This window comes from Scomber japonicus, chromosome 19 (assembly GCF_027409825.1).
Source record: "Scomber japonicus isolate fScoJap1 chromosome 19, fScoJap1.pri, whole genome shotgun sequence".
In the NCBI taxonomy this organism is placed as follows: domain Eukaryota; kingdom Metazoa; phylum Chordata; class Actinopteri; order Scombriformes; family Scombridae; genus Scomber; species Scomber japonicus.
In genome coordinates this window covers 1,027,446-1,052,972 of record NC_070596.1, presented here as the reverse complement: position 1 = coordinate 1,052,972, position 25,527 = coordinate 1,027,446, and the positions used below count along the sequence as shown (strand labels likewise).

Sequence of the window (25,527 nt, the reverse complement as noted above, 5' to 3'; positions counted from 1 at the left end):
CGCATCAATGTTGACAGGATCTTTTAAGAATGGGCAGGTCATTTTCTAAGAGAGCTGATTGGTCAGGAGGTGGTGCTTTTGTACTCATTGATCTCTTATCCAGAACATAACCTGCTCCGGAGCAGGTTAGCCGTTCAGCATAAGTTACCATGGTGATTTACCCCGGTAAGAAGTGAACCAGCTTCGTAGTACGGAAAACCCAGGGTTAACCCTGAAGTTACCTCGATAAGAGAAAATCCAGCTTCGTAGTACAGGCCTCTGGTTTGCTAGTTTGTGGTCTTCTTCTTCCTTGCTTACCTGCTGCCATGGCTATTTCTCAAAGTACAAAATATGTCCACTTTTATTTATGTCAATGGTATGCCTAGCTTAATGGTGATGTATGCAGAAATCCTGCAGTGAACCCGGGCTGGACCTGTGTCTTATGTGAATCGTGACAATGTAGGTTTGACCAGTGTCCAACAGTTTGATATGAATTAGTCCATTGTGTGTCTGCTTTCTGAAAATGGCATCACTGCTTACCACATATCATAGTAGACACCATAATAATACATTCAAAGTTCATTTTGACTTGATGTCTTTTTGTATAGACAAGCTGAAAATGCTGTGGACACTTTGTTTCAAACTCTTGGACAATGTTGAAAGATGAATCTGGGTTTTTTTTCATTTGTACTTTGAACGGCTGTTTGTTTTCAGGTGGGTTGTGTTATCAGTGTGATAATACAAACTGATGTGAAGGACTGACAAAGTGTAGATGCAGCGTTGGCACAAATTCACCTGTAACAAAGAGCTGTAATAAAGAAGACATCTGAGTGTCAAGACAAGTAAAACTATGTTTGGTGAAAGAGTCCTATCTGACTTAAAAACATAACCTTGACTTTGAACTCATTGTATGTATCCTTGAGACCTGACCAATGTATTGAAATGACATTAAAAGTTTTTTAAAACATATTTTACATCCAAGTTTGCAATCTTGTGGTCTTCTTGTTCCTTGACTTTGTTGACACATGGCTAAATTGGTTCCTTTGCATTTGATCAGTACAATAGCATGAAACTGATGCTGTGAACTGTTGAACAGTGCAAGTGTGGACAAAAAAGTGTTTCATCAAAGCCAAATACAACTGAACAGTGTATAAAACAAAAATGATATCAAAATGAATTCAAATATATATTTATGTACTGTACCTATTTTTGAGGATTTTGTAGTGATGTGATAGTTGTGTTTCTGTTTCTTGAGCCCCCTCCATGATAGCTGCCTTGCACCTTGGCCTTAGCCGATCTGCGGCATCTTGGTAGGTTCAGTGCACATTATTTAAACAAAACCAAAACTTCTCAATATCGAGAAAAAATAAAAAGTATTTAATAAAAAAGTCAAGGTCAAGTCAAGTCCATCTGTCTTTAGTCTAAGTCAAATTTCAAGTCATGAATACCAAGTCAAAGTCTTTTATCAATGTTCATCAAGCAAGTCTCAAGTCCTTGTGGCTTAAGTCTGACTCAAGTCACATGACTTGACTCAAATTCCTCACCTCTGCTGTGGAGTTAGACAGAACTGTGGTCACCAGACCTCTGTAGCAGCTCCTCATCTCTGTCTGAAGGTAGCAGCTTTGTGAGTTGCTTTGTGGGTAAAGTAGGTGCAAGATTTTGTCATGAAAGAAAAATGTATCTCTAGAAAAGTATCTCTGGTTAAGCTGCATTACTTTTGATACCTTTAAAAAACGTCCATCATGAGTCTGACATTGTTTTAAGAGTGCAAGGATAAATTGGTGGAGACACCATTAATGTGTACATTTTCTGCTTACTGTATGGCATACATGGTCATGATTTAAAATCATTGTTGCTTCAGTTTTAAAATGATGTTGTTTTAGTCTTTTTCATCTACTCTCACTGAACTTAATTTGAAACCAAAAGTAAAATTCAATTACCTTACTTGTACACAATACTGTTTGTGCAAGACAGTAACCCCCAAAAAACACATTAAGATATTGTTAGCAAACAGTTTAACAAATTCTAATTTAACATTTAGCTTATCGGTTGCACACACAGACACACCCACACACACACACACACACACACACACTGGTTTGTATTTCTTAACACATAACTACAACTAAGGACTCGTGTTTTTTTTTTTATACCTGTAACATGTATAGACTTTTCCAAAATGGCATCAAGTAACTCTTGAATAATTAAACAGTTATTGGTGGAAAATATTTTAATCTGGTCATTTACATCAGAGCACAATTAGAACAGACACATGTTCACCAAATTTCTCTTCATTGTTGAAGTTGTTTAATTAAAGACGACATCCCCGCAAATAACCGCTCACGTCACGGTTCTTGCAGTGATTGCGCCAGGCCACCCTGAAACCAGACAGAAACAACAGCATCACTCATCTCTCTGCAATGAAGGTTTGTCACATTATCAGTTCTTACCAGGCTTCAATGCCGTTGGGGTCCCTCACGACACGTTTGGCACAATTGATCGCCACAGCAACGTTATTTGTCAAAAGGTCTGTAAGAATAGAACCAAAACAAAATCAGAAATTTCCATTTGAATGGTCTTTTAAAACATTAGACATTAGAGGACCTTCACAAAAAAATTAAGCCTTTTTATAGCAGTCAGTGAAGATCTTTTCTATTCTCTTCATGTGCATATTCCTAAAGTTTAGTAAATAGGATATTCAAGTGAATCAGCTTATAAAATAACAAAATGTCCCCTTGTGTGGTGAAGTTTTGGAGTTCATCACTGACCGCTACACTTGATGCGGCAGCCGTTCACAGGGTTGGAGCTGCGGCCGTTGTCACACCAATAGCGGCTGTTTATCTGGAAGATGCCGTAGTCAGTGGATCTGTCACGGTTTTCGTTGTTGATGGCTTGGGTGTTGTAGCTTGACTCCCACTGGGTCAGACAAACCCCTGCAGAGTAGAAAGAACAGACCACATTAGACGTTATTTTGTGAAACCACTGACATGCCACCTTAAGTTCTCCTTCCTGCTTTGCTTGAGTGCAGACGCTTCGCTCTTTGCTCTCCGCTTTACTTTTCTTTTTTCCATTGAAATCCTGTCCTCTTGCTACAAAATTTATGGAAAGCAGGTCCTGGATACTTTTATATCACTGGGAACTTAATTTATGAAAGTATCTCAAGGCTACCACTATTATTTAAACTCTTTTACCTCATGAGTGTGGCCTATCAGCAGCACAAGCCTGCACTATAGTGACTGGGATTGAGGAGCTCAGCTAAGCTAAGCTAATTAGCAGCAAGATGCCTCCCTTTTCCACGGATGATTACCACAAACTTCTCCAGAAGATAGTGGTACTGGAGACGAAAATTCAGCGACTTGAAGTCAACGTGGAGGTAAATGGACAATATGGGAATGAGACCACTCTACCGATGACTCAAATCAGTGGACAGGAGCAGGCTAACAGACAGCTAATTAGCACCAACAAGAAGCAGGAGGCTGGTGGTTACGGCAGTAAATCAACCAGTAGTCCTCCCTGGAACTCTCTTGGTGCAAAGCCAAAGAATAAATCATTGCTTCCCTTAGATATGGGAAGACGGTTAACAGGCAGAACCCAGCACCCGGAGGCTCGTGATGAAACTCAGTGGCCTGCACTGCCATTGCACAGGAGGGTCTCTTCAACCCCAGTACCAAGGAGAAAACAGCCGTGGACTGTGGCAAAAACAAAAAGTAAGAGCAAACCGACCCAAGACACAGGGATTCTACTAGAGAACAGATTTGCTCCGTTTTTACAAGACCCTGGACTCCCCAAAAGAAAGGTCAGCACCAGCACCAGAGGAAGGTATGTGGCTAAATCAAAAACTAAAAGGCCGCAGAAAGAGCTAACTACTGGGCCTCAGACACTGATAGTGGGTGACGGAGCTGTGAATAAGATAAAACACTTTTTCAACAAAAACACCAAAGTACTCTGTTTTACCAACGACATGGTGTCCGATATCACAGAGAAAATTCTGGAAATCACTGCTGAGCATCCGACAGTGAAATCTCTCGTCATACACACAGGAGCGCTTGATGTTATCAAGCAACAATCAGAGGTATTGAAACAGGATTTTAATGATTTGCTGAACAAAGTTCGATGTCTGAATACTGAGGTGTTTATCAGTGGACCTCTACCGACAGTTCGGCAAGGAGACGAGAGATTCAGCAGGCTGTTGATGCTCAACAGATGGCTCAAAGATACGTGTGCTGCTCAATCAGTGAATTTTATTGACAATTTCAACATTTTTTGGGAACGCAGACACCTCTTTAAGGCAGATGGATTTTGCCTTAACAAGTCAGGAGTACAGCTGTTAAGCTACAACATTTTTGATTTTGTGCGTCAGTCACCAGCAGTCCCTGCCAAGGACAAGACAAGACAAGACAATCCAAAACAACAGATAAGACAGCGTTCTGGAGAAGAATTGCTACCGCCTGAGATAAGGACTGACCATGAAAGTCAGCACACCCAGAGAGAGGATTTAACGTCATCATCCTTGCCCCAACACAAGGAGTCTCCCCCAGCCCCAACAGCCCAACAGGAGGATTCTTCCCCAGCCCCAACAGCCCAACAGGAGGATTCTTCCCCAGCCCTAAAAACCCAACAGGAGGAGCCTCCCCCAGCCCCAACAACCCAACAAGTGTGTGGTGTAGGTGGTTTAAAGGAGGAGGAGGCAGACGTGCTGTTCAGTAACTTTTACTCAGCCGTATTCCCAGGTTACATGTGAGTCTCTCAGCATACTTCCTGAACACACTTCTTCTTCTACGTACACACTCAGTTCACTCTCTCACTGTTATAGCGCCCTCACTGGCCATATAGTGTAGTGTCTCAATTACCTGTCTGTGTCTGTAAACACAACAACTCCCCTGTTACTCATAGAAATACTACTTCTCCATATAACAACTTTTAGCAGTAATAACACACGTAACATTACTATGTAACTTAATGTTCCACATTTCCCAGTTTGTGCTTTCAGACTGTTAACGTAACATTTCAACTGTAACAGTATTAATGTAAACTGAAATCATATATTACTGTATACCTTCACACAGAAATGTGACTGTACCATATGTCAGTTTTTTTCAAATATTAACAAATACTGTATGCATGTAAAGTAAACCAAAATAAATTCTTCAGGTCTTTCACGTAACCTTACTTCCAAGAATAACTGAAAATGTGACTTAAATCATTTCAAATGTAGCAACTAAAATTCAAATTACTGTCACTTTAAGTGTAAAGAGACACAAATGTGAATGATTAAAGTTATTTCATCACATAGTCTTTTGTCCAGGCTGGTTTCTGTCTCTCTCTTTGAGCAGTTTGTCTTGTTAAAGTCTCAGCTGGACCAGTGTTGTGCACTGTACCAGCTCTGTGTTCCTCCTCTGTGTTCTTTGGACAGAGAGAAAGGCGTGCTGCATTCCACCTTTTTCCATCGCTCAGGATGAAGGTGCTCAATCCTGTCTGTTGCTCCACAGACATGGGATCAGTGTACTGTCTCTCTCCTTTTCAGACATGAAAAGGTTTGCGTACCCGGACGTTATCACCTACTGTGACCTTGGGAGGTTTAGCACCACGTTTCATGTCCGTGTAGCGTTTGCTCTTTTCCTGCTGTAGGGCAACTCTGGCTGCAACCTGACAATATTTTTCTGTGTTTTCAGGGTTTGGCAGAACATTCAACTTTGTCCACATCGGTCGTCCTCTCAGAAGCTGGAAGGGAGATTGACCAGTTGTCGCATGAGCCGTTGCTCTGTAGCTCTGTAGCATGTCAGTGACTGCTGGTTTCCACGGGCGTTGGGCTGCTTGAGCTGCTTGAATACAGTCCTTGAGCACTCTGTTAAAGCGCTCGACACAGCCGTTAGCTTGAGGATGGTAAACACTTGTTCTGTGTTTAATGCCTCTTTCTTTCAGAAACGCAGCGAAGGCAGATGACGTAAACTGTGGTCCATTATCCGTAGTAATGGCACAGGGATTTCCTTCACGTGCAAAGATGGAAGACAGGAATGTTATGATTGTGTCTGTAGTTGCAGATGAAGTAAAGGCAACTTCCGGCCATTTACTAAAATAGTCAATGAGAGTAATGGCAAATCTGCAGTCATATGTTCCGCGTTCAAACGGGCCAACAATGTCCACAGCCACATGTTGAAAAGGGCCCCCTGGAAATTGAACAGGCTGCATTGGGGCAGGAGGAGTTTTGGCTGTTTTGTCACATGACTGACAGATCATGCAGGACAACAGAACTGTGTGAACCAGGTCGTCCATGTGTGGCCACCAGTAAAGGTCTCTGAGACGTTGTTTCGTGCGAACCACGCCCTGGTGCCCTTCGTGTGCCAGCTGTACTATCCTCTGTTGAAGAGACTTAGGCACGACCAGGCGCGTCCCACGGAATATCAGTGGTGCCTCAACAGCAAGTTCATGTCACATTAGAAAGTACGGCTGCACATCAGCTGGAAGAGACTTTTTCGTCTTAGGCCATCCTGACTGAATGACCCGTCTCAATTTTGTAAGTTCAGGGCAATCTTCACATTCAGCTTTGAAATCTGCAAGTGGCAATGCTGACAGGAGAGGAGAAATCTCAGCAATCTCCGCGAATAACTCTTGCTCAGCTTCAGCAGCAATGTTGGAGTTGGCGAGGGGAACACGTGAAAGACAGTCTGCCATAACATTCTGTCTACCTCGCCGACCATCTGGCGATCCTCATGCCAGCTCTGTTCATGCCTTTGGTGTTGAGAAGGGTGGTAAGAGCTTGATGGTCGGTTCTGAGTGTGAATCTGTGTCCCCACACATATGTACGCCAACGTTCCACAGCCCATACACAGGCTAGGGCCTCTTTTTCTGTTGTGGAGTATTTCCTCTCGGCAGCTGAAAGTGTACGGGAAGCAAATGCAACAATGTGTTCAGCATTGTCTGAATGTAGCTGCGTCAGGACAGCTCCTAACCCATAGTCTGAGGCATCTGTCGTGATGAAGGTCGGAAGCTTTGGGTTATAGATGGCAAGCGCTGGACTTTCAAGGAGCATGGTTTTCAGTTTAGTGAAGCTTTCATCGGCTGCTGCGTCCCATTGTAGTTCAGCTTGAGCATTTTTTCTGAGCAGCTGTCGTAGCGGCTCAACCAGCGTTGCATAGTTCGGAAGAAACTTGCTGAACCAGGAAGTCAAGCCGAGGAAAGAGCGCAGCGCTGCCATGTCTTTTGGAGCAGGAGCTTCCGCAATGGCAGTCAGATGATCCGGGCTCGGGCGCAGACCCTCCTTAGAAATAACATGTCCGAGGAATGGAATGCAGGTCTGACCAAACGAGCTTTTGTTGAAGTTAATCTGAAGACCAGTCTCTGTCAGCCTCTGAAGAACAGCCTGTAGATGTCGATCATGCAGTTCTTTTGAATCACCATAAATTATGATGTCATCTAAGTAGTTTTGTACTCCTGGCAAATCCTTCAGGATGGTCTGCATCATTTTCTGAAATGCAGACGGTGCTGAAGCCAGGCCGAAGGGGACTCGTGTGAATCTGAAGACACCATCATGAGTTATGAATGCCGTAAGATTTCGGCTGTCATGGTGTAAAGGCAGTTGGTGGTAAGCCGAACTCAGGTCGATTTGGCTGTAGTGTGTAGCACCAGCAAGTTCTGTAAAGATGTCCTCCATATGAGGGAGAGGATAACAGTCCATGATGACACTCTTGTTGGGCTCACGCAGGTCGACACACAGCCGCAGCCCTCCTCCGCGTTTTCGTACCACGACCAGAGGACTCACCCACTCAGACGCATCCACACGTTCTATGATGTCAGCTTGAAGTAGGCGGTTGAGCTCTGCTGACACCTCTTTGCGTACGCTCAGTGGTAGGCGTCTCAACTTCTGACGTACTGGCTGCACTGTGTTGTTCACTTGTACTTTATGAATGAATCCCTTGACACATCCAAGCTGATGCGGTGGAGCTAGCTCAACAACCTGCACTGTGGATTTTTGAATGTCATTAGCAGGTAAGTTTGAATCATTGTCCTTGTTGTAGTTCACCTTGCCTCCAATAATGTTGACATTTAGCGCTTTAATCAAGTCCAGGCCCAGCAGAGGTGATCCAGCTTTAACAATGTGGAAAGAGGCTGGGACTCTGCTGCCTTGCTCTGCTATGGCTGCTTTTGCTGGCAGGCAGCCAATATGGTAAATGGTAAATGGACTGTACTTATATAGCGCCTTTCTAGTCTGTGCGACCACTCAAAGCGCTTTACATGACATGTCATTCACCCTTTCACACACATTCATACACTGATGGCAGGGGCTACCACGCAGGGTGCCAACCTGCCATCAGGGGGATCTAACCATTCATTCACATTCATACACCGTTGGCACAGCAACGGGAGCAATTTGGGGTTAAGTGTCTTGCCCAAGGACACATCGACATGTGGACTGGAGGAGCCGGGAATCGAACCACCAATCTTCCAATTGGAGGACGACCGCTCTACCTCCTGCCCACAGCCGCCCCAACAGCCGCCCTAACAGGTACCTCACGTTTAGCATAAGTAACCAGTTTCACTTGAGGTTCAGTTAGTGAGCAATCTTTAAAACATTGTCTGTACATTGTCTCTGGTAGGATAGACACAGCTGCTCCCGTATCAACAATCAACTCCAGGACATGAGAATTTCCCTCTGGCGCTTCAATGTGGACATTGCAGGTGATTTTATCATAAGTGGCAGCAGTACGTTTAACGTTATCCATCCACAGTACAGCTAGCTCAGGCACTACAACTTCTCTTACTTCACTTACAGCAGATTTACATACTTTGGCGAAATGCCCCTTTTTGCCACATTTATTGCAGTTCACTGAAGAAGCTGGACAGTTTTTATCATTTGCCAAGTGCTTGTTGGAGCCACATCTGAAACACTTACGTTGGTTTGCGTTCCTCTTTTTATCCCGGTCTGGAGCTGGGGCTTTAGCATTGCGAGCTCCTCTTTGCCCTCCTCGGAAATGCTCTTTGGCCGACAGCTTGCACTGGCGCAGTCGGGACTGTTTTGGCTGAAGAAAGCAGTGTAGCATTTTTAACCGCTGCCTCCACCTGGCATGCGATTGTGTGAGCTCTCTCCAGTGTGAGGTCATCTTCGAGCAGTAGTTTATCTCTCACAGCAGCGAGGTACGTATTTGAAATCAGCTGATCGCGTATCATCTCGTTTTCCATCTGACCAAAACCACACGGTGAAGCTAACGCTCTCAAAGCTGCCACATACTGTGATGCCGTCTCGTCCGCTCGTTGAGTGCGCTGTCTGAATGTGTGTCTGCAGGCCACGACATTAACTTTCGGCACAAAGTGTCTCTCGAGGGTGGACATCGCCTCGTCATATGTCGTACCTTGGTCTGGCAAAGTGTAGAAAAGCCGTTGTCCTTCCGGACCCAGGCAATGGAGTAACACTGCACGTCGCCTTGCATCCGGCCATGCGTCTCCTCTTGCATGAATGACGAGCATGTAGTTGTCGAAAATCTTCCGCCACGTCTCAAACGGTATCGGCGGCTCACCCACATGAGGAAGGAAGGGCGGTGGACTCGGTACTGAAGCGCTCATCCTCGTCGCCAATTTGTGGTGTAGGTGGTTTAAAGGAGGAGGAGGCAGACGTGCTGTTCAGTAACTTTTACTCAGCCATATTCCCAGGTTACATGTGCGTCTCTCAGCATACTTCCTGAACACACTTCTTCTTCTACGTACACACTCAGTTCACTCTCTCACTGTTATAGCGCCCTCACTGGCCATATAGTGTAGTGTCTCAATTACCTGTCTGTGTCTGTAAACACAACAAAGTGGAGTCTCCCCCAGCCCAAACAACCCGACAAGTGGAGTCTCCCCTAGCCCCACCTGGAGACTCCCAACTTTCACCCACCAGGACCCATTCCAGCCTTTCATTCTCTCCACTTAGTCAGGACTCCCCACTTCTGGATTTCACCGACAGGATGAATGACCTTGTCAATGCTGGAATCCAACTCACACCACGCCCAAATCCCATTTTTTCTCCCCTCAACTTCCCCCATCGTCAAGCCCCTCCCATTCCACCACGCTGGAAACAACCATCATCCAAGAGTCACAGAGCCCCCCCACCTCCTTTGACTCAGATCATCTGTGAGTCTGACTGATATGTGCCGGGTCCAGGCTGCAATACTGATACCAATTATGTTAAAAGTCAGGGCCCTATGGAGTTCAGGTAGTTTTCTCAATCCCTGTGATGACAGGTAACAGAAGAATGGTTAAACTGGTGAGAAATAACAAGAGTTCAATTAAATCTGCTAATTTATTAAGTATAGCATGTCAACCTCAAAATATACCAGTGTCTCCTGTTATCTCCACAAATATCAGATCGCTAGCAAACAAATCACTGCTAGTTAATGACGTCATTATGACCTATGATCTAGATTTTGTACTTCTTAGTGAAACATGGCTGACTGAATGTAGCTGTTGTGCTATTCTCAATGAGGCAGCACCAACAAATTTTAGTTTTATGAACAAGTGTCGAACTGGTAAGAAAGGCGGAGTTGGTGCCATCTTTAAATCTGTATTTCAGTGCAAGGAAATTACATTAGGTGATTTTAGCTCTTTTGAACATCTCTGTTTTTTATTAAAAGGTGATCCAAAAGTCCTTTTTTTAATCATTTATAGACCTCCAAGATATTCAGGAAAATTCATTGATGAGTTTGCTGAACTGCTGTCAGTTATCTGCACTGACTACAACTTTTTTATCATATCAGGGGATTTTAACATTCATGTAGACAATAACATGGACAGTAACGCCAAAGAACTCTCTGCTCTACTTGACACTTTTGGCCTCTTGCAACATGTGAAAGGGCCCACACACACTCGAGGCCACACTCTGGATCTGGTTATCTCTAAAGGTGTTGATATTTCTTCTGTTGATGTTAAGGACATGGCTCTTTCTGATCATTTCTGTGTGTTCTTTGACTTACAAATCATTCCAAATGTTCAGTTAACCTCTGTGTCTGTTAGGAGAAGGTACATAAATGAGAACACCAGTGCAAAGTTTATGGAGGCCATAGCTATGTCACCAACTGTGAGTGCAGAGTCAGTTGATGAACTCCTGGATAAATTTAACTGGAAAATCTCAAATGTCATGGATGCTGTTGCACCTATTAAAACTAAGACAACCTTGAGCAGAAGGAAAACACCATGGAGGAACACTATGATGATAAAGGCTTTAAAAACAGAATGCAGGAAAGCAGAGCGTAAGTGGAGAAAAACTAAACTTCAAATTCACCTTGACCTCTACAAACAAAGTCTTTGTAATTTTAAATATGAGTTACTCAAAGCTAGACAGCAACACTTTTCTGAATTAATTAATTAATTAATTAATTAACATTAACAACACTCGTACTCTGTTTGCTACGGTTGATAAGCTTACAACCCCCCCTAAACAGATAGCTCCAGAACTCCTTTCCACAGAAAAATGCAATGAATTTGCTTTTTCAGTGAAAAAATCCAGTCCATAAGGTTAAATATCAACACAAAACAATAAAATGACACAATCCCTCAGACCTCCCAGGAATAACTCAACTGCAATGTCAGAATTTAAAACAGTTGACCAAAAAACCATAGAGGAAACAGTGCAGCATCTAAAACCATCAACATGCTGTCTTGACACAATGCCATCAGATTTCTTTAAAACTATTGTGAACTCTGTCCAAACAGATATGCGACAAGTAATAAATAGCTCACTTAAATCAGGTGTGTTTCCTAAACTCCTAAAAGTAGCTGCCATTAAGCCACTCTTAAAAAAGAGAACGCTGGATGCTTCCATGTTAACCAACTACAGACCTATCTCAAATCTTCCTTTTATAGCCAAGATCGTTGAGAAAGTGGTTTTTAATCAACTCAGCAATTTCTTGAACTCCAGTGGCCTTTTTGACAAATTTCAATCAGGCTTCCAACCTAACCACTGTACAGAAACAGCTCTTATTAGAGTGTTAAATGACATACGGTTGAACACTGACTCAGGCAAGGTGTCAGTTCTGGTCCTGTTGGATCTCAGTGCTGCGTTTGACACTGTGGATCACAGTATACTGTTGAACAGGTTGGAAACTTGGGCCGGATTCAGCGGAACAGTCCTAGACTGGTTCAGGTCCTACTTGGAAGAGCGGAGTTATTTTGTGACCATTGGAAGTTATGAATCTGATCGAGTGGCTATGACACGTGGAGTTCCTCAGGGGTCAGTTCTTGGACCCCTTCTGTTTAGTCTATATATGCTGCCCTTGGGTCAAATTCTGCAGAACTCTAATGTAGACTATCACAGTTATGCAGATGACACACATATATACCTAGCACTGTCCCCAGATGACTACAGTCCAATACAGTCATTGTGTCACTGTTTAGAGCAAGTCACTGATTGGATGAACCAAAATTTCCTTCAATTAAATCAGGACAAAACGGAGGTCATTGTTTTTGGCAATAAAGAGAAGAGGATTGCTGTCAGTAAACATCTCGAGTCACTCTCTCTAAAAACTAGGGACCAAGTACGAAACCTTGGCGTGCTGATAGACTCAGATTTGACTTTCAGCAGTCACATCAAATCAGTCACCAAAACAGCCTTCTATCAGCTTAAGAACATATCCAGAGTGAAGGGTTTTATGTCTCAAACAGACCAGGAGAAGTTGATTCATGCTTTCATCTCAAGTAGACTCGACTACTGTAACGGTCTTCTGACTGAACTCCCACAAAAAAGCATTAAACAGCTGCAGCTCATTCAGAACGCTGCAGCTCCAGTTTTAACCAGAACAAAGAGATCAGAGCACATTACTCCAGTTCTAAAGTCTTTACACTGGCTCCCAGTCAGCTATAGAATAGATTTTAAAGTTCTGCTACTGGTCTACAAATCACTGAATGGTTTAGGTCCAGAATACATAAATGACATGTTAGTAGAATATAAACCCAGTAGAGCTCTGAGATCTACTGACACAGGTCAGATAGTTGAGCCCAGAGTTCAAACTAAACATGGTGAAGCAGCTTTTAGCTGTTATGCTGCACACAACTGGAACAAACTACCAGCAGAACTGAAATCATTTTTAAATCCAGGTTAAAAACATTTCTCTTCTCCTGTGCTTATGATTGAGCTCTTTTAAAGCACTTTACATTTTAATCTTTCATTTGCACTCTTTGTCCTTTTAATGATTTTAAAGCTAATTTATTATTTTATGCTGCAATCATTTTATTTATGTCTTTCTATTTTTCTGTACTTTGTTTTTATTATGTGGGGGTGGGGTGGGGGGTTAATTGTATGTTTTAAGTTTCTCAAATTACATGTTTTTCTGTTTTATGTAAAGCACATTGAATTGCCACTGTGTATGAAATGCGCTATATAAATAAAACTGCCTTGCCTTGCCTTGCCTTGCCTTAAAGGCCAATAATCATCATCACGGTTTGTTCAGTGTCCAACAGTCCATTATGAATGGTTCCATTATGTGTCCGCTGTCTGAAAATGGTATAACTGTTTACCACATATCATAGTAGGAACCATAATAATACGCAAAAAGCTAATATTAACTTTATTTTACAAATGAAGCTAATTTTAAATGTCTGATCATTTATTTCCACACTACACCAAAATGAATGTAACAATGGCTGGTTTTAAAGGTAGAAAACAACAATGGCAGTGTGCAGACTAACAAGCTTGTTACTCACAGTTGGCCAGGCTGACGCCGTAGTAGCCGTCCATGCCATGATTCTTCAGCACTTTGCCCCATTCACATCGCTCAAAGACCTTAGCACTGGACAAAGCCACCAAGAGCAGAAATACCAGACTCCTCATGATTGACTCTCTGCAGGAGTAAATGTTTTTACAGCTGTTGTTGAATGTCCTTTTATAGAGAAGCTGAAACTATTTAAAACTTTTAGACAATATTGAAAGATGAATCTGGGTTTATTTATTTGGACTTTGAACAGCTGTTTGTTTTCAGTCAGATTGTGTCATCAATGTGATAATACAGACTGATGCGAAGCAGTAACGAAGAAGAAAATCCAAGAGAGTGGAACATGTGCTGTAGCCAAGACAAACTGTTTTTGGTGGAAGAGTCCAACCTGACCTTTAAACAAAACCTTGACTTTAAGGCTGTGTGATACTTAGTACATTTGTTGGCACATTACCATCACCAACTTTTGATCAGTGCAATAGCATAAAACTGGCGACAGGAGTGTTTGAGAGCACTGCCAGCTGGCACTCCAACAATTTCAACACGGAAGGTCCATATTGTTTATATTGGATAATCTCCAACAATGCATCACATTTGAATCAAAAATATATTTTGAAAAGTAGCCAGTACTACAGTCACCAATACATTGTATTGAAGAACAGTACCTGAGTACATGTACTTAGATACTTTCAAGTACTGTCAGCTGTTGAACAGCAACATTTTTAACCTGAGTTATACATGGACTGTGATGGATGGATGTTATCACACTGCAACTAAGTTTCAAGTCTCATTTACATATTGATGAAGTCTCACAGATTTAGTTTGATGAAATAGCACATTTCACCACAGTAAAATTCACAAGTACCATCACTACCTGAAATGTCAATGTGCTATTTCATCAAAGTTTATGGAAGGTGAACCACTGAAAGAAAAGTTCAAACTTCACTGTTTCATAATGCTTGTTCAAACAGCTAACACTTAAACAAACAGCACATTGAATAATATGATAAAATAGAAATCAGTCGCTCTGAAACTTTGTCCCCTGAACAGGAGCCTGGTTCTGTTTTTATATGAAGTATACAGAGTTATCAACCACAGCTACAGTAAGTGTTTCTGATCAGTTCTATGGCATAGAGCCAAAACTAATATCAGACTGAGACCACACTGATAAAAGTTATCAGAAGGACACATTCATCCTTGGTTTAAGAAAAAAAAATGCTGTAAAAAAGAAAGCTTATAATAATAATAAAAAAGAAAACCTACTTAACTTTCATATCTTCTTCATGGCCAGTGACTTCTCAAAATCTCAGACTCACACCAGGAGAAGGGAAATCATCCCTAGACAGCTGTAACATTCTGCCAAAAGTGTATTGACTATTTGAGAAGAAGTTGGACATTTTCCCATTCACTTTAGTTTCTTTTAGCAGCCTCCAGTGGATAGTAGAAGAACTGCAGTCATTTAAATTTAGGACATTTTCAGATAATTGGGACATTTGTTAAAATGTACAAAAATTAATAATTGATAAGGTAAAATTGTATGCTTGATTTTGTCATGTGGATTTAGTTGCGTGTTTTTTATTTATTGTTATCACTATACCTCATTATAGTCCATTTGGGATATTTATGCTACCTTGGTAATTCAAATAACATGAGTTATCTCATTATGTGACAAATAAATAATAATAGTCAATAATAGTCAATAATAGTCTTACAGTTGTGGTTCAGATGATAGAGTGGGTCGTCCACTAATCGGAAGATCGGAGGTTGGATCTCGGCTCCTCCAGTCCACATGCTGATGTGTCCTTGGGCAAACTTCTCCCAATGGCTGTACCTGTGACAATGGTGTTTGTGTGAATGTGACTTATAGTGTGAAAGCAATTTGAGTGGTTGAAAGACTAAAGACAAGAAAAGCATGATGTAAGTACAGTCCATTTACCACACCACCCAAATATGGTGGTGGTATTATAGCATACCACCCTAACACCCATTTCAGTGTCATTTTAGATTGATTTATACTGGCAGCCATTCAAAGCGATTCTTCTCTCAAGTAGACTTTGACTGTAAACCAAGGGAACGATAAACACAGGTGATGATTAAACAAACTCATTTTGTGACTTCAGACATTCCTTTGTGAAGACGGTGCTTTAATACAATGACGGAGTATGTTTATATAACACATTAATCAACTTATTTTTATCATTAGTGAATGAAATTGTTCGGTCTCCTGAGCGTTGACTGACATACAATTACACAAAGTTAGAAAACTAAAAGGAGCTGTCTGTCACTGCTGGTTCCATTCAGAGACATTTTATCATACAAGGCTGTAATCACAGTCATAATGGAGTTCCTGAACTCCATTTACTGCTCTAACTTTCTCAATTCACTTGATGCACTGTGTTTTCAGACTCTTCTCTTCTTCATCAAAACGCACTCGCTCTCCTCTCCCACTGTCTCAAACCTGAAGCACAGGCAGAGAACGCAATTAATCAGCCGGCCGAGCGAAGGCAGTTGGATCAGTTAATCTGCTCACAGAGGACAGACGAGAATGGATCCATCTGAGTCAGAGAGAGAGAGAAAGAAAGGAGATGTTGAAGCAGTGTAAACAATTATGGAGGAGGGATACAGGTTAGATACTGCTGTGAATTTATTACATTGTTTCACAGCTCTGCAAACAATAAAAGATTTGTGCTGTTGAAGTGTGGTTGATTTATTGCATTTCTCTCTAATTTCTTGAATTCCATTTAATCTCTACCTAAAACAAGTCAAGCTAGAGACTTCTCTCAGAGGGCTTTACAGTGTGCACTTCACATTACACATCTATTTTTAGACTCCTCGACTCTTCCTTAGACCTTGTCAGACAACGAAAAACTCCCCCCATAACACCATTTATTGAGAATAAAAGGGGAAACCTCAGAAAAAGGCATGGGGATTCAGCTGATCCAAACCTCTAGTGGCAGAAGGGGTGATGCTTGTCTGTTGGGAGTAATAGTAGAAGATATGAGACATTATTATAGAGCCACAAAACCTAGAGAGAAGAGTTGGTTGGTTGGATGGGTCAACAAAATGTCAGATCTTGACACAAGAGACTACGGTTTGTTTCCAGTGTCTTACCAGTGTTGGCCAATGTTGGTTTCTCTTAGCAATGACAAAAATGACAAATGAGAAAAATGCTATTCCATTGACTGTCATAACCAGATGCTTCAACTAAGTATAACACATTGAACAAAGAGAGGGGAGACACTGATAGTCTGCTCCTGTGTTCATCTGCATTGACATCAATCTGATTAAGAACTGCGTTACAAAACAATTTGGTTCTTTAGTTTAAGGTACATGACATAAAAAAATTCATAGTATTTTTGGTCATCCGCTTTGCCAAAATCACAGATAAAACATGATTTCTAAGAAACAAAGATGAAATGATTGAAACTGGTGGTCACAATATACTTCTACATACTTCTGCTAGTTCTATTGTCCAGGAGGGTCCTAAGGCTGTATGTCAATTTTGCAATTTTAGGATTTGAGAGATGAAGCCACTCTAAATACATTCAGATGACCTTAATAAACGTATTTGGTCATAAAATGATCATATGACCAGATGGCAACAAACAAGGCCCAAGCTTAACTGTCTGTAGGTTACACCAAAGATTCTCAGTGCATTGGCTGAGATATTTAAAAAGTTATTATCTTAAATCAGAGCAGTATTGGCCTTTATCGAGACTGTGTTTGGTTTGTGAGCGATTAAAAAGAGTGAAATAAACAGGTTTCTAAAACATGGGTTATAACGAAGGAACTATCAGTGTATTTGTTCTTATTCTTAATCTCTGGAGATTGTGTTTGTGTGTTTGATTGTGTGGGCGAGAGAGAGCACGAGTCCCTGCTGGAAAGCTGAGTCATCCTTTAAACTGATCGATCGTTTCTGTTTGATGGAGGTTTGGTTTCAGAACATATGAGAGCTGGACTCACAAACTACCTGAAAACTATTCTCCCAGTCTAAAGTGAAGGAAATTCATGTTGTATTGGAATATACTGTATATTATTAAAGGCTAGTGTGTTCAGTTACTCTTGTTGAATAGATTTCAGTTCACATTGAGAGTTACAACATTAAAGGAAGTAATCTGTCGTCAGTTAATTGTGATTGGGTGTATGGGTTAAGTACAGTGTATGCTGGTATGTCTCAGGTGTGAACCACAGTTGTATTCAAAGCCTCCTGTGTTTGTGTCTTTGTAACCAATTTTAGACTTGTAAAAGTGAATTACAGTGTAATAACAACTTGGAATAGCTATAAGACCTGGACCAGAATCAGAAAACACTAAATTCGACAGGAGCCACGGTACTGAGCAACAATAATGAGGCAGACACAAGTATAACAGTTGAGTAGCCACTCGTATATTGTTCACAGTGGACCAAATGGTTTGTACAGAATGCCAAATTGTAACCCAACCAGTTGAAAAATAAAAAAGTAGTGTGCACACTATAAACAAAAAGAAGTGTCCGTTGGGGCCCTTAAATAAAAAAAGGAGTTCTGGTAGGTCTTATTGTTGTAGAGTTTTTACCAGTTCACCTGATTCCAAGGATTCCTTGTAGTGTAATGTAAGTGTATCATGTGTGAATGAGTGTGTGCGTGGATATCTCCTGGTGCTGATCTTTCTTCAGGGTAGTTGGCTCGCCATCTGTTACAGCAGGAAGCTGTAGTGAACCTCCAACTTTTCAGTCCTCCTAAAAACCTGACCGTTGCTCTGCGTATCGCGGCGGAGCACGCCGATATTGGACCTCGCAGCAGCTTTTCGGATGAAAAGCAAGCAGTTAGCCGACGAAACTCTCCTTCATTCAGTCACTCGGCTCCGGACCTCCACTGGGTAAGTGCTCCGACTCTTTTTTTCTTTTTCACAGGTAAACTCTGGGTTTTTCTCCTGTCTTTTCTCTTGCTCGTAGCATGCAGCTGCCCTCGCTTCTCTGGCGGGAATCGGAAGGGACCGGAAGAGCAGCGCGGCCGCACTTCCTCTCAGAGCCGACAGGCTGAGCGTGGCCTGCGTAGCCTCTGATTGGCTGCTGAGAACTAGGTACCCCACGCGGGACCATGCGAGTTGAGCAGTGCATTCAAATGCAGTAGGAAAACTGAGACTTTGGCGATGCAAAATAAATAAAGATATAGAAAGTAAACAGTCTCTTTTCTTTTATTGCATTGAGTTAACTGTGCTTCTTTTACACCTGGTTACACCCTCCCCTCCTGAACTCATGCACGTCCCTGTGCATGGTAGACGGTTGAATGATAATGATTTGAGGGGTCAGGGCAGGGGGTTGGATAGGTTCTTCACCTTCACTGATGACTTCTGCCCAAGCTGTGGACAGTCCTTGAAAGAATGATTTCACTGCTGTGATCAAAGGTTTTCCTAGCTCTGTATAATCAAGCCGTCGTGGTGGTTGACGGTTTCTCTCAGATCTCCTGACAGAATCATTTGTATCTGCGTTCTCCTCTGTATCCATTGAGATTGTTTCATCCTTTCCGTCCTCAGGTTCTGCTCCTTTAAGACCATCCTCCTCAACAGGAAGTTGCTCTCCTTGGATTTCTGAATGATCATCCTCAGGTAAGTCATTTTGAATGAAGGCTGGTTCATCGACTTGTTCGGTTGGTGTGACTCTATCGGTGGGTAAGTACTCAGTATCACTCTGATGAGAGTTGGACTCGATGACCATCAGAGGACCATCTGAAGTACTACTGGACATATCAGGTAAGTTGTCAAGTTCAGGTGGATTGTCAAGTTCAGGTGAATTGTCAAGTTCAGGTGAGTTGTCAACATCTGGTGGCTTGTCATCATTTTGAGCATTTACAGGACTCTCGACAGGGCAAGGGCCTGGAGGTTCAATATGCTGAGTGTCTTGGACATCGGTCATGGGCAGATCCGGGTGCACAGGAATCTCACTGACCATGGGGACAGGGGAACTCAAACAAACAGGAATGAGTACATCATCCTCTTCATCTGAGGAATTATCTTCCTCTACCACAGGGTTTGCACGGGTTCCTGGTCTGCGTTGTACTGGTTTTTGTACAGGCTCACTGCTTTGCTCCTCAGGTAGGTACCCACAAGGCAGTAACAGATCCCTGTGTAATGTCCTTAAGGGACCATCCCTGGTTTCAGGTTTAACAGTGTAAACAGGGAGAGTGCCTGCTCTTCTCACCACCACATGGACAGTGGGTTCCCATTTGTCTGAGATCTTATGTTTTCCCCGGATGCGGACATTCCTGACCAATACTCGATCTCCAGGTTCCAGGTCTGAGGCTGTTACATGTTTATCAAACCTTGTTTTATTCTTGAGAGCGACCTTTGCAGCCTTCTCCATGGCTATCTTGTAGCTCTCCTTGGGATGTGACTTGAGGTTTTGCACATACTCGGAGTGAGATGAATGTTGACCCTCTGATACTGGCAACTAGAATGCAAGATCAACTGGCAGACGAGGTTGGCGCCCGAACATCAGTTCGTACGGGGTGAAACCAGTTACCTCGTTCCTGGTGCAATTATAAGCGTGGACCAGGGGTCTCACATGATCACGCCAACTGGTCTTGTCTTGATTTTGGAGAGTGCCCAACATATCAAGCAGGGTACGATTAAATCGTTCCACGGGGTTGCCCCTAGGATGGTATGGGGTCGTCCTCACCTTGTGAATTCCAGCCACCTGACAGAGTTCCTTGATCGTGTGGGACTCGAAGTCTGGACCCTGGTCACTATGTAACTTCTCTGGGATACCATAGTGTACCATAAAGTTTTCCCACAGACACTTCGTTACTGTGCGGGCCTTTTGATTCGGTGTTGGGATGGCAACCGCAAATTTAGTGAAGTGATCTGTGATCACCAATATATCCTTGGTTCCACTTTTGTCAGCCTCCAGGGACAGGTAGTCCATACAGAGTGCCTTCCTCCGCACGCACCTGCCACAGGTCCTCACTTTCCTTTCCACATCCACGACCATCTTCGGCCAATAGAATCTGGTCCTTACAAGGTCCAGTGTCCGGTCGACTCCCATGTGACCCATATGGTCGTGCAGGCTGGTGAGGACTGTGTCGCGAAGCTCAGCTGGAAGGACGAGCTGGTAAGTGGTCTGTGGCCCCACTTGGCGTCGCCTGAACAGGATGTTGTTACGGAGCTCGAGACGGTTGAGTTCTTGGAGGAGGAGTGGGAGATCAGGAAGTTGGGTGCGCAAGGTGGGAGGTGGGGTGTCCCCATGTTCGACTTGGGCGATGACATGCTTTATCAGCTCTTTGCTTAGCTGCTAGCTCGGCTTCAGTGAGGTGGGGGATGGTTGGAAGACCTCCAAACTGTTCCTCTTGCCCATAACTGTCGGGAACTGCACTGGAAGACGTAGCAAGAACCTCCACTAAAGCAACACGATCTGTATCTCCCTCTGTCTCATCATCAGGACTGACACTGTAGGTGAGCTGCCTCTCACAGATTGCTCTCACAACAGACTGATCAACTGCATTGATGTTGTTTGGATCAGAGAGGTGATCTTGTGTGAATTGCTGTATGCGTTCTCTCTCTTTTTGTGACTTTAGATCATCTGCTAGCACCCCATGTGGTCTGCGTGATAATCCATCCGCATCTCCGTTCTGCCTTCCTGGACGATAGAGGAGTTTGAAGGAGAATGTGGACAGCGCAGCTAGCCACCTATAGCTGGTCGCATCAAGCTTGGCTGAGGTCAGGATGTAAGTCAGCGGATCGCTATCTGTTACAATGGTGAAGTGGTTGCCGTACAGGTAGTCGCTGAACTTTTCCGTAACTGACCACTTGAGCGCTAGGAACTCTAGCTTATGCGCTGGATAGCGGCTCTCGCTTCGTGACAGCCCTCTACTGGCGTAGCCTATGACTCTCAGTTGGTCGTCTTGCTCCTGATATAGCACAGCACCGAGCCCGGTGGTACTGGCGTCGGTGTGCAGTATATAGGGCTTCTGTTGGTTAGCAAAGGCTAGGATAGGGGCTGTAGTGAGGCTCTGGATGACTGCTTCGAAGGCCTGCTGGCAGGCTGGCGTCCAGCGCCCCCCGAAGGGCTCTTTTGGGTCATGGTATTGGTTTGTTTTCTGTTTTATGTCTGTTAGTTTCACTTTCGATTTCTTGTGGAGAGGTGGGTAGCCGGAGGTTAAGCCGTGGAGAGGTTTTACGATGCTGGAGTAACCTTTAACGAACCTCCTGTAGTACCCAGCGAAACCGAGGAAGGATTTAAGCTCCCGTAGGGTCTTGGGGACAGGCCATGTTTTCAGAGCTGAAATCTTCTCAGGATCTGTCTCGACGCCACTTCTGGAGACTACATGACCCAGATAGCGGACTGATGTCTGGAAGAAGACGCATTTTTCTGGGGATAACTTCAACCCAAACTCTTTGAGACGAGTTAGCACTCTCATGAGTCTTTCTTCGTGCTCCTCAAGGGTTCTGGAGAAAACTATGACGTCATCAAGGAAGACCAAGGCGTCTTTTAAGTGCATATCTCCCATGCACCGTTCCATTAATCTTTGAAACGTGCTGGGGGCATTTGTCACCCCTTGAGGCATTCTGTTGAACTCCCAGAATCCGAGCGGACACACGAAGGCCGTCTTCGGTTTGTCTGCCTCTTCAACCTCGATCTGGTAGTACCCTGACTTTAAGTCAGGGACGGAGAACCACTGAGAACCATTGAGGGCTGAGAATGTGTCCTCAAGCTTTGGAAGGTTGTATGCTTCCTTTATAGTCTGGAGGTTTAGACGCCTATAATCGATGCACAACTGGACTTGGCCGTTCTTTTTCTGGACTACCACTATGGGTGATGCAAACGGCGACTCTGACTCCCTGATAACTCCCGCATCAAGAAGCTCTTTAATGTGCCTCCGGACAGCTTCAATGTCTTGTGGGTGGATTGGTCGGGCACGTAGTTTGAAGGGACTTTCATCTGAGAGTTTTATGTGGTGTCGCACCTGGTCCGTCCGGCCAAAGTCCAGGTCATGATGCGCGAACACATCAGGCATGTTGTGGAGCTGCTGAGTGATGCGTTGCTTCCATTCAAGTGGGACTGGGGAATCACCGAAATTGAAATTTAAGGTGGGTTCTTGAGATGACTGGGTCTCTGGAGATCTCTGTAGGGACTCTGATTGCTTGGCTATGCTGTGCTCCTTTAATAGAATGGTCTGATAAGCACTAACCTCTGCAATAGTGCACTTGGCAGGAATGACGATGTCATGGTCAGACTCGTTGCTAATGACGACTGGCAGCTTATGGGGTCGTAGCTGGGGGAAATCAACGAGACCAGCTTTTACCAGCAGGCCACCTGGCAAGGGGGACGACGTTGGATACTCAATGATGACGGATTTCTCATCCTGAAGACCAGTGACAAGGGAAAGTCCCTCCACCACTACCGTTTCACCGGCTGGAATGACTTGAGGCGTCTTGCCTTGCATCTTCACTACCCCCTGGTGGTGGTTGCTTGCCTGCTTCCGTCTTAGCTCAAGGACCTTGAAAACTACTTTGTAGCCATGTGGGAGGGGCTGGCGATTGGTTAAGTCAGTCTCTGAATAAATGTCAAACAGTACGTCTAAGGTGTTTGTGCCTATGAGCATGAGGGACTGTGAAGTGTCAGGAACAACTAAGGCAAGTGTGTTTACATCTATTGGGACTCCTACAAAGTCATTTGGAAAGGTTATGGTCAGTTCTATATAACCAAAGTACGGCACTAGCTGGCCATTTGCACCTCTCAATCAATCAATCAATCTTTATTTGTATAGCGCCAAATCACAACAAAGTTATCTCAAGGCACTTTACACATAGAGCAGGTTCTAAACCAAACTCTTCAGGTTTTAACTTTAAAGAGACCCAACATTCCCACATGAGCAACAGTGGCGAGAAAAAACTCCCTTTTAACAGGAAGAAACCTCAGGCAGAACCAGACTCAGAAGTGGGCGGACATCTGCCTCGACCGGTTGGGGTTGAGAGGAGAGAAAGGAAGGATAGAGGAGAGAGGCACAATGAAAATCAACAATGGAGCCAGATGGTCCGGGACTGGAATCCGTCATCCGGACGTCTACAGGCCCAGATTACCTGTAGGACGAGAAAGCAGAGCCAGAAACCAGAAACCAGAAAGACAACTCCGGGGAAGAAGTTTAGGTTATTGAATGCATTAATAGAACATGAGTGTTAATGGATATAGATAGATAGAGAGAGAGAGAGGGAGGAGGAGGAGAGAGAGGCCCAGTGCATCATGGGGGTGGGGTTCCCCCGGCAATCTAAGCCTATGGCAGCATAAATTAAGAGCTCAAAGAGCCCTAACTATAAGCTTTATCAAAAAGGAAAGTTTTAAGCCTACTCTTAAATGTAGGGAGGGTGTCTGCCCCCCGGACCAAATCTGGAAGATGGTTCCACAGGAGAGGAGCCTGATAGCTGAAGGCTCTACCTCCTGTTCTACTTTTAGAGATATTAGGAACCACAAGTAGACCTGCATGCTGGGAGCGCAGTCTTCTAGTAGGTACATAAGGTACTATCAGTTCTTTGAGATATGATGGGGCCTGACCATTGAGAGCTTTGAAGGTGAGAAGGAGGATTATGAATTCTATTCTGAATTTTACGGGAAGCCAATGCAGTGAAGCCAAGATGGGAGTAATATGATCTCTCTTTCTAGTTTTTGTCAGAACACGGGCAGCTGCATTCTGGACCAGCTGGAGAGTCTTTAGAGACTTATTAGGACAGCCTGATAATAATGAATTGCAGTAGTCCAGCCTAGAAGTAACAAATGCATGGACTAGTTTTTCAGCATCATTTTGAGACAGGATATGTCTCATTTTTGCAATATTACGCAGATGAAAGAAGGCAGTCCTTGAAATTTGTTTTATGTGGGAATTGAAGGACAGATCCTGATCAAATATAACTCCTAGGTTCCTTACAGTGGAGCTGGAGGCCAGAGTAATGCCATCCAGAGTAATTATGTCGTTTGATAGTGAATTTCTAAGGTGTTTAGGGCCAAGCACAATAACTTCAGTTTTTTCTGAGTTTAATAACAGGAAGTTGCAGGTCATCCAGGCTTTTATGTCCTTAATGCATTTTTGTAGTTTAGATAATTGGTTAGTTTCATTTGGCTTTATTGATAGGTATAATTGAGCACCTTCCACTTCTAGGAGGTCATGAAGCGGCTTAATCTTCTGCTCTGAGAGGTGCTGCTTGTAAAACGACTCAGATACGGTGGTAACTTGAGAGCCTGAGTCGAGAAGGCAGTTGACCTCTTCACCTCTCACAGTCACTTGAGCTGTGCTCTTGACGCCAATCAGCCGCTTGGGGAGTCGAAACGGTTGGTTCCGCTTTGAATGCTGTAGGCTGGAACATGTTTGAGTTTTGATGTTCTCTGTATGTGAAATGTTTTTGTTGATTTCAGCGGGGGGTTTGTCTTCATTGTTTACGTCTGAGGGACGTTGTTGACTTTCCTCAGCCACTGTCTGTCCCACAACAGGAACTGTTAGTCATTTAAAGGTAAGTTTGAACCATTTTGTGCCTCCCACTGGTTCTGTTTTTTTTCCAACTGCTTCTTCTTTTCTGCCACTAGGTTGGGATTTGCGGGGTCGGTGCAGCAGGGGGCGATGTGCCCGTCTTCGCCGCAGTTAAAACAGTACCAGGGCTTTGGTTTGTATGTCTGTTTCTTTTTGGTTTGTCTTTGCATGTTGTATCATTTGGCTTCGACATCCTGCTCTGTTGCTTCCCTGCAGATCCCTTGCTGCTAGCTCCTTTTGTGTTTTTCTGTGACATGAATGTTGTTAGTTGACTTTGCAGACTTGCCACTTGTTTTCTGAGATCCTCAATAGCACTGATGCTGCTCTCACATTTCTCTTCTGGTTCACAACCATATGCACCATGGAACTGCACCTGGG

At 43.5% G+C, this 25,527-nt stretch overlaps 1 protein-coding gene across 1 annotated transcript; it reads right to left on the bottom strand.

Moving 5' to 3' along the window:
• Positions 1 to 2,191: 2,191 nt before the first annotated feature.
• Positions 2,192 to 15,018, bottom strand: LOC128380093 (lysozyme C-like). The gene is made up of 5 exons (XM_053339788.1): positions 14,922 to 15,018; positions 13,651 to 13,787; positions 2,748 to 2,912; positions 2,430 to 2,508; positions 2,192 to 2,357 (listed from the first exon to the last, which is right to left on the bottom strand). Exons 1-5 carry the CDS (start codon positions 14,930 to 14,932, stop codon positions 2,291 to 2,293), a joined length of 459 nt encoding a protein of 152 aa, XP_053195763.1. The 5' UTR covers positions 14,933 to 15,018; the 3' UTR covers positions 2,192 to 2,290.
• Between the last annotated feature and the right edge of the window lie 10,509 nt (positions 15,019 to 25,527).

Bases quoted from the DNA above. Each gene is read 5' to 3' on its own strand.
- LOC128380093 (XM_053339788.1), bottom strand. The intron at 2,913-13,650 runs GTGAGTAACAAG...TCTACTCTGCAG, and splicing joins CGGCGTCAGCCTGGCCAACT to GGGTTTGTCTGACCCAGTGG. The intron at 2,509-2,747 runs GTCAGTGATGAA...CTATTCTTACAG, and splicing joins CTGCCGCATCAAGTGTAGCG to ACCTTTTGACAAATAACGTT.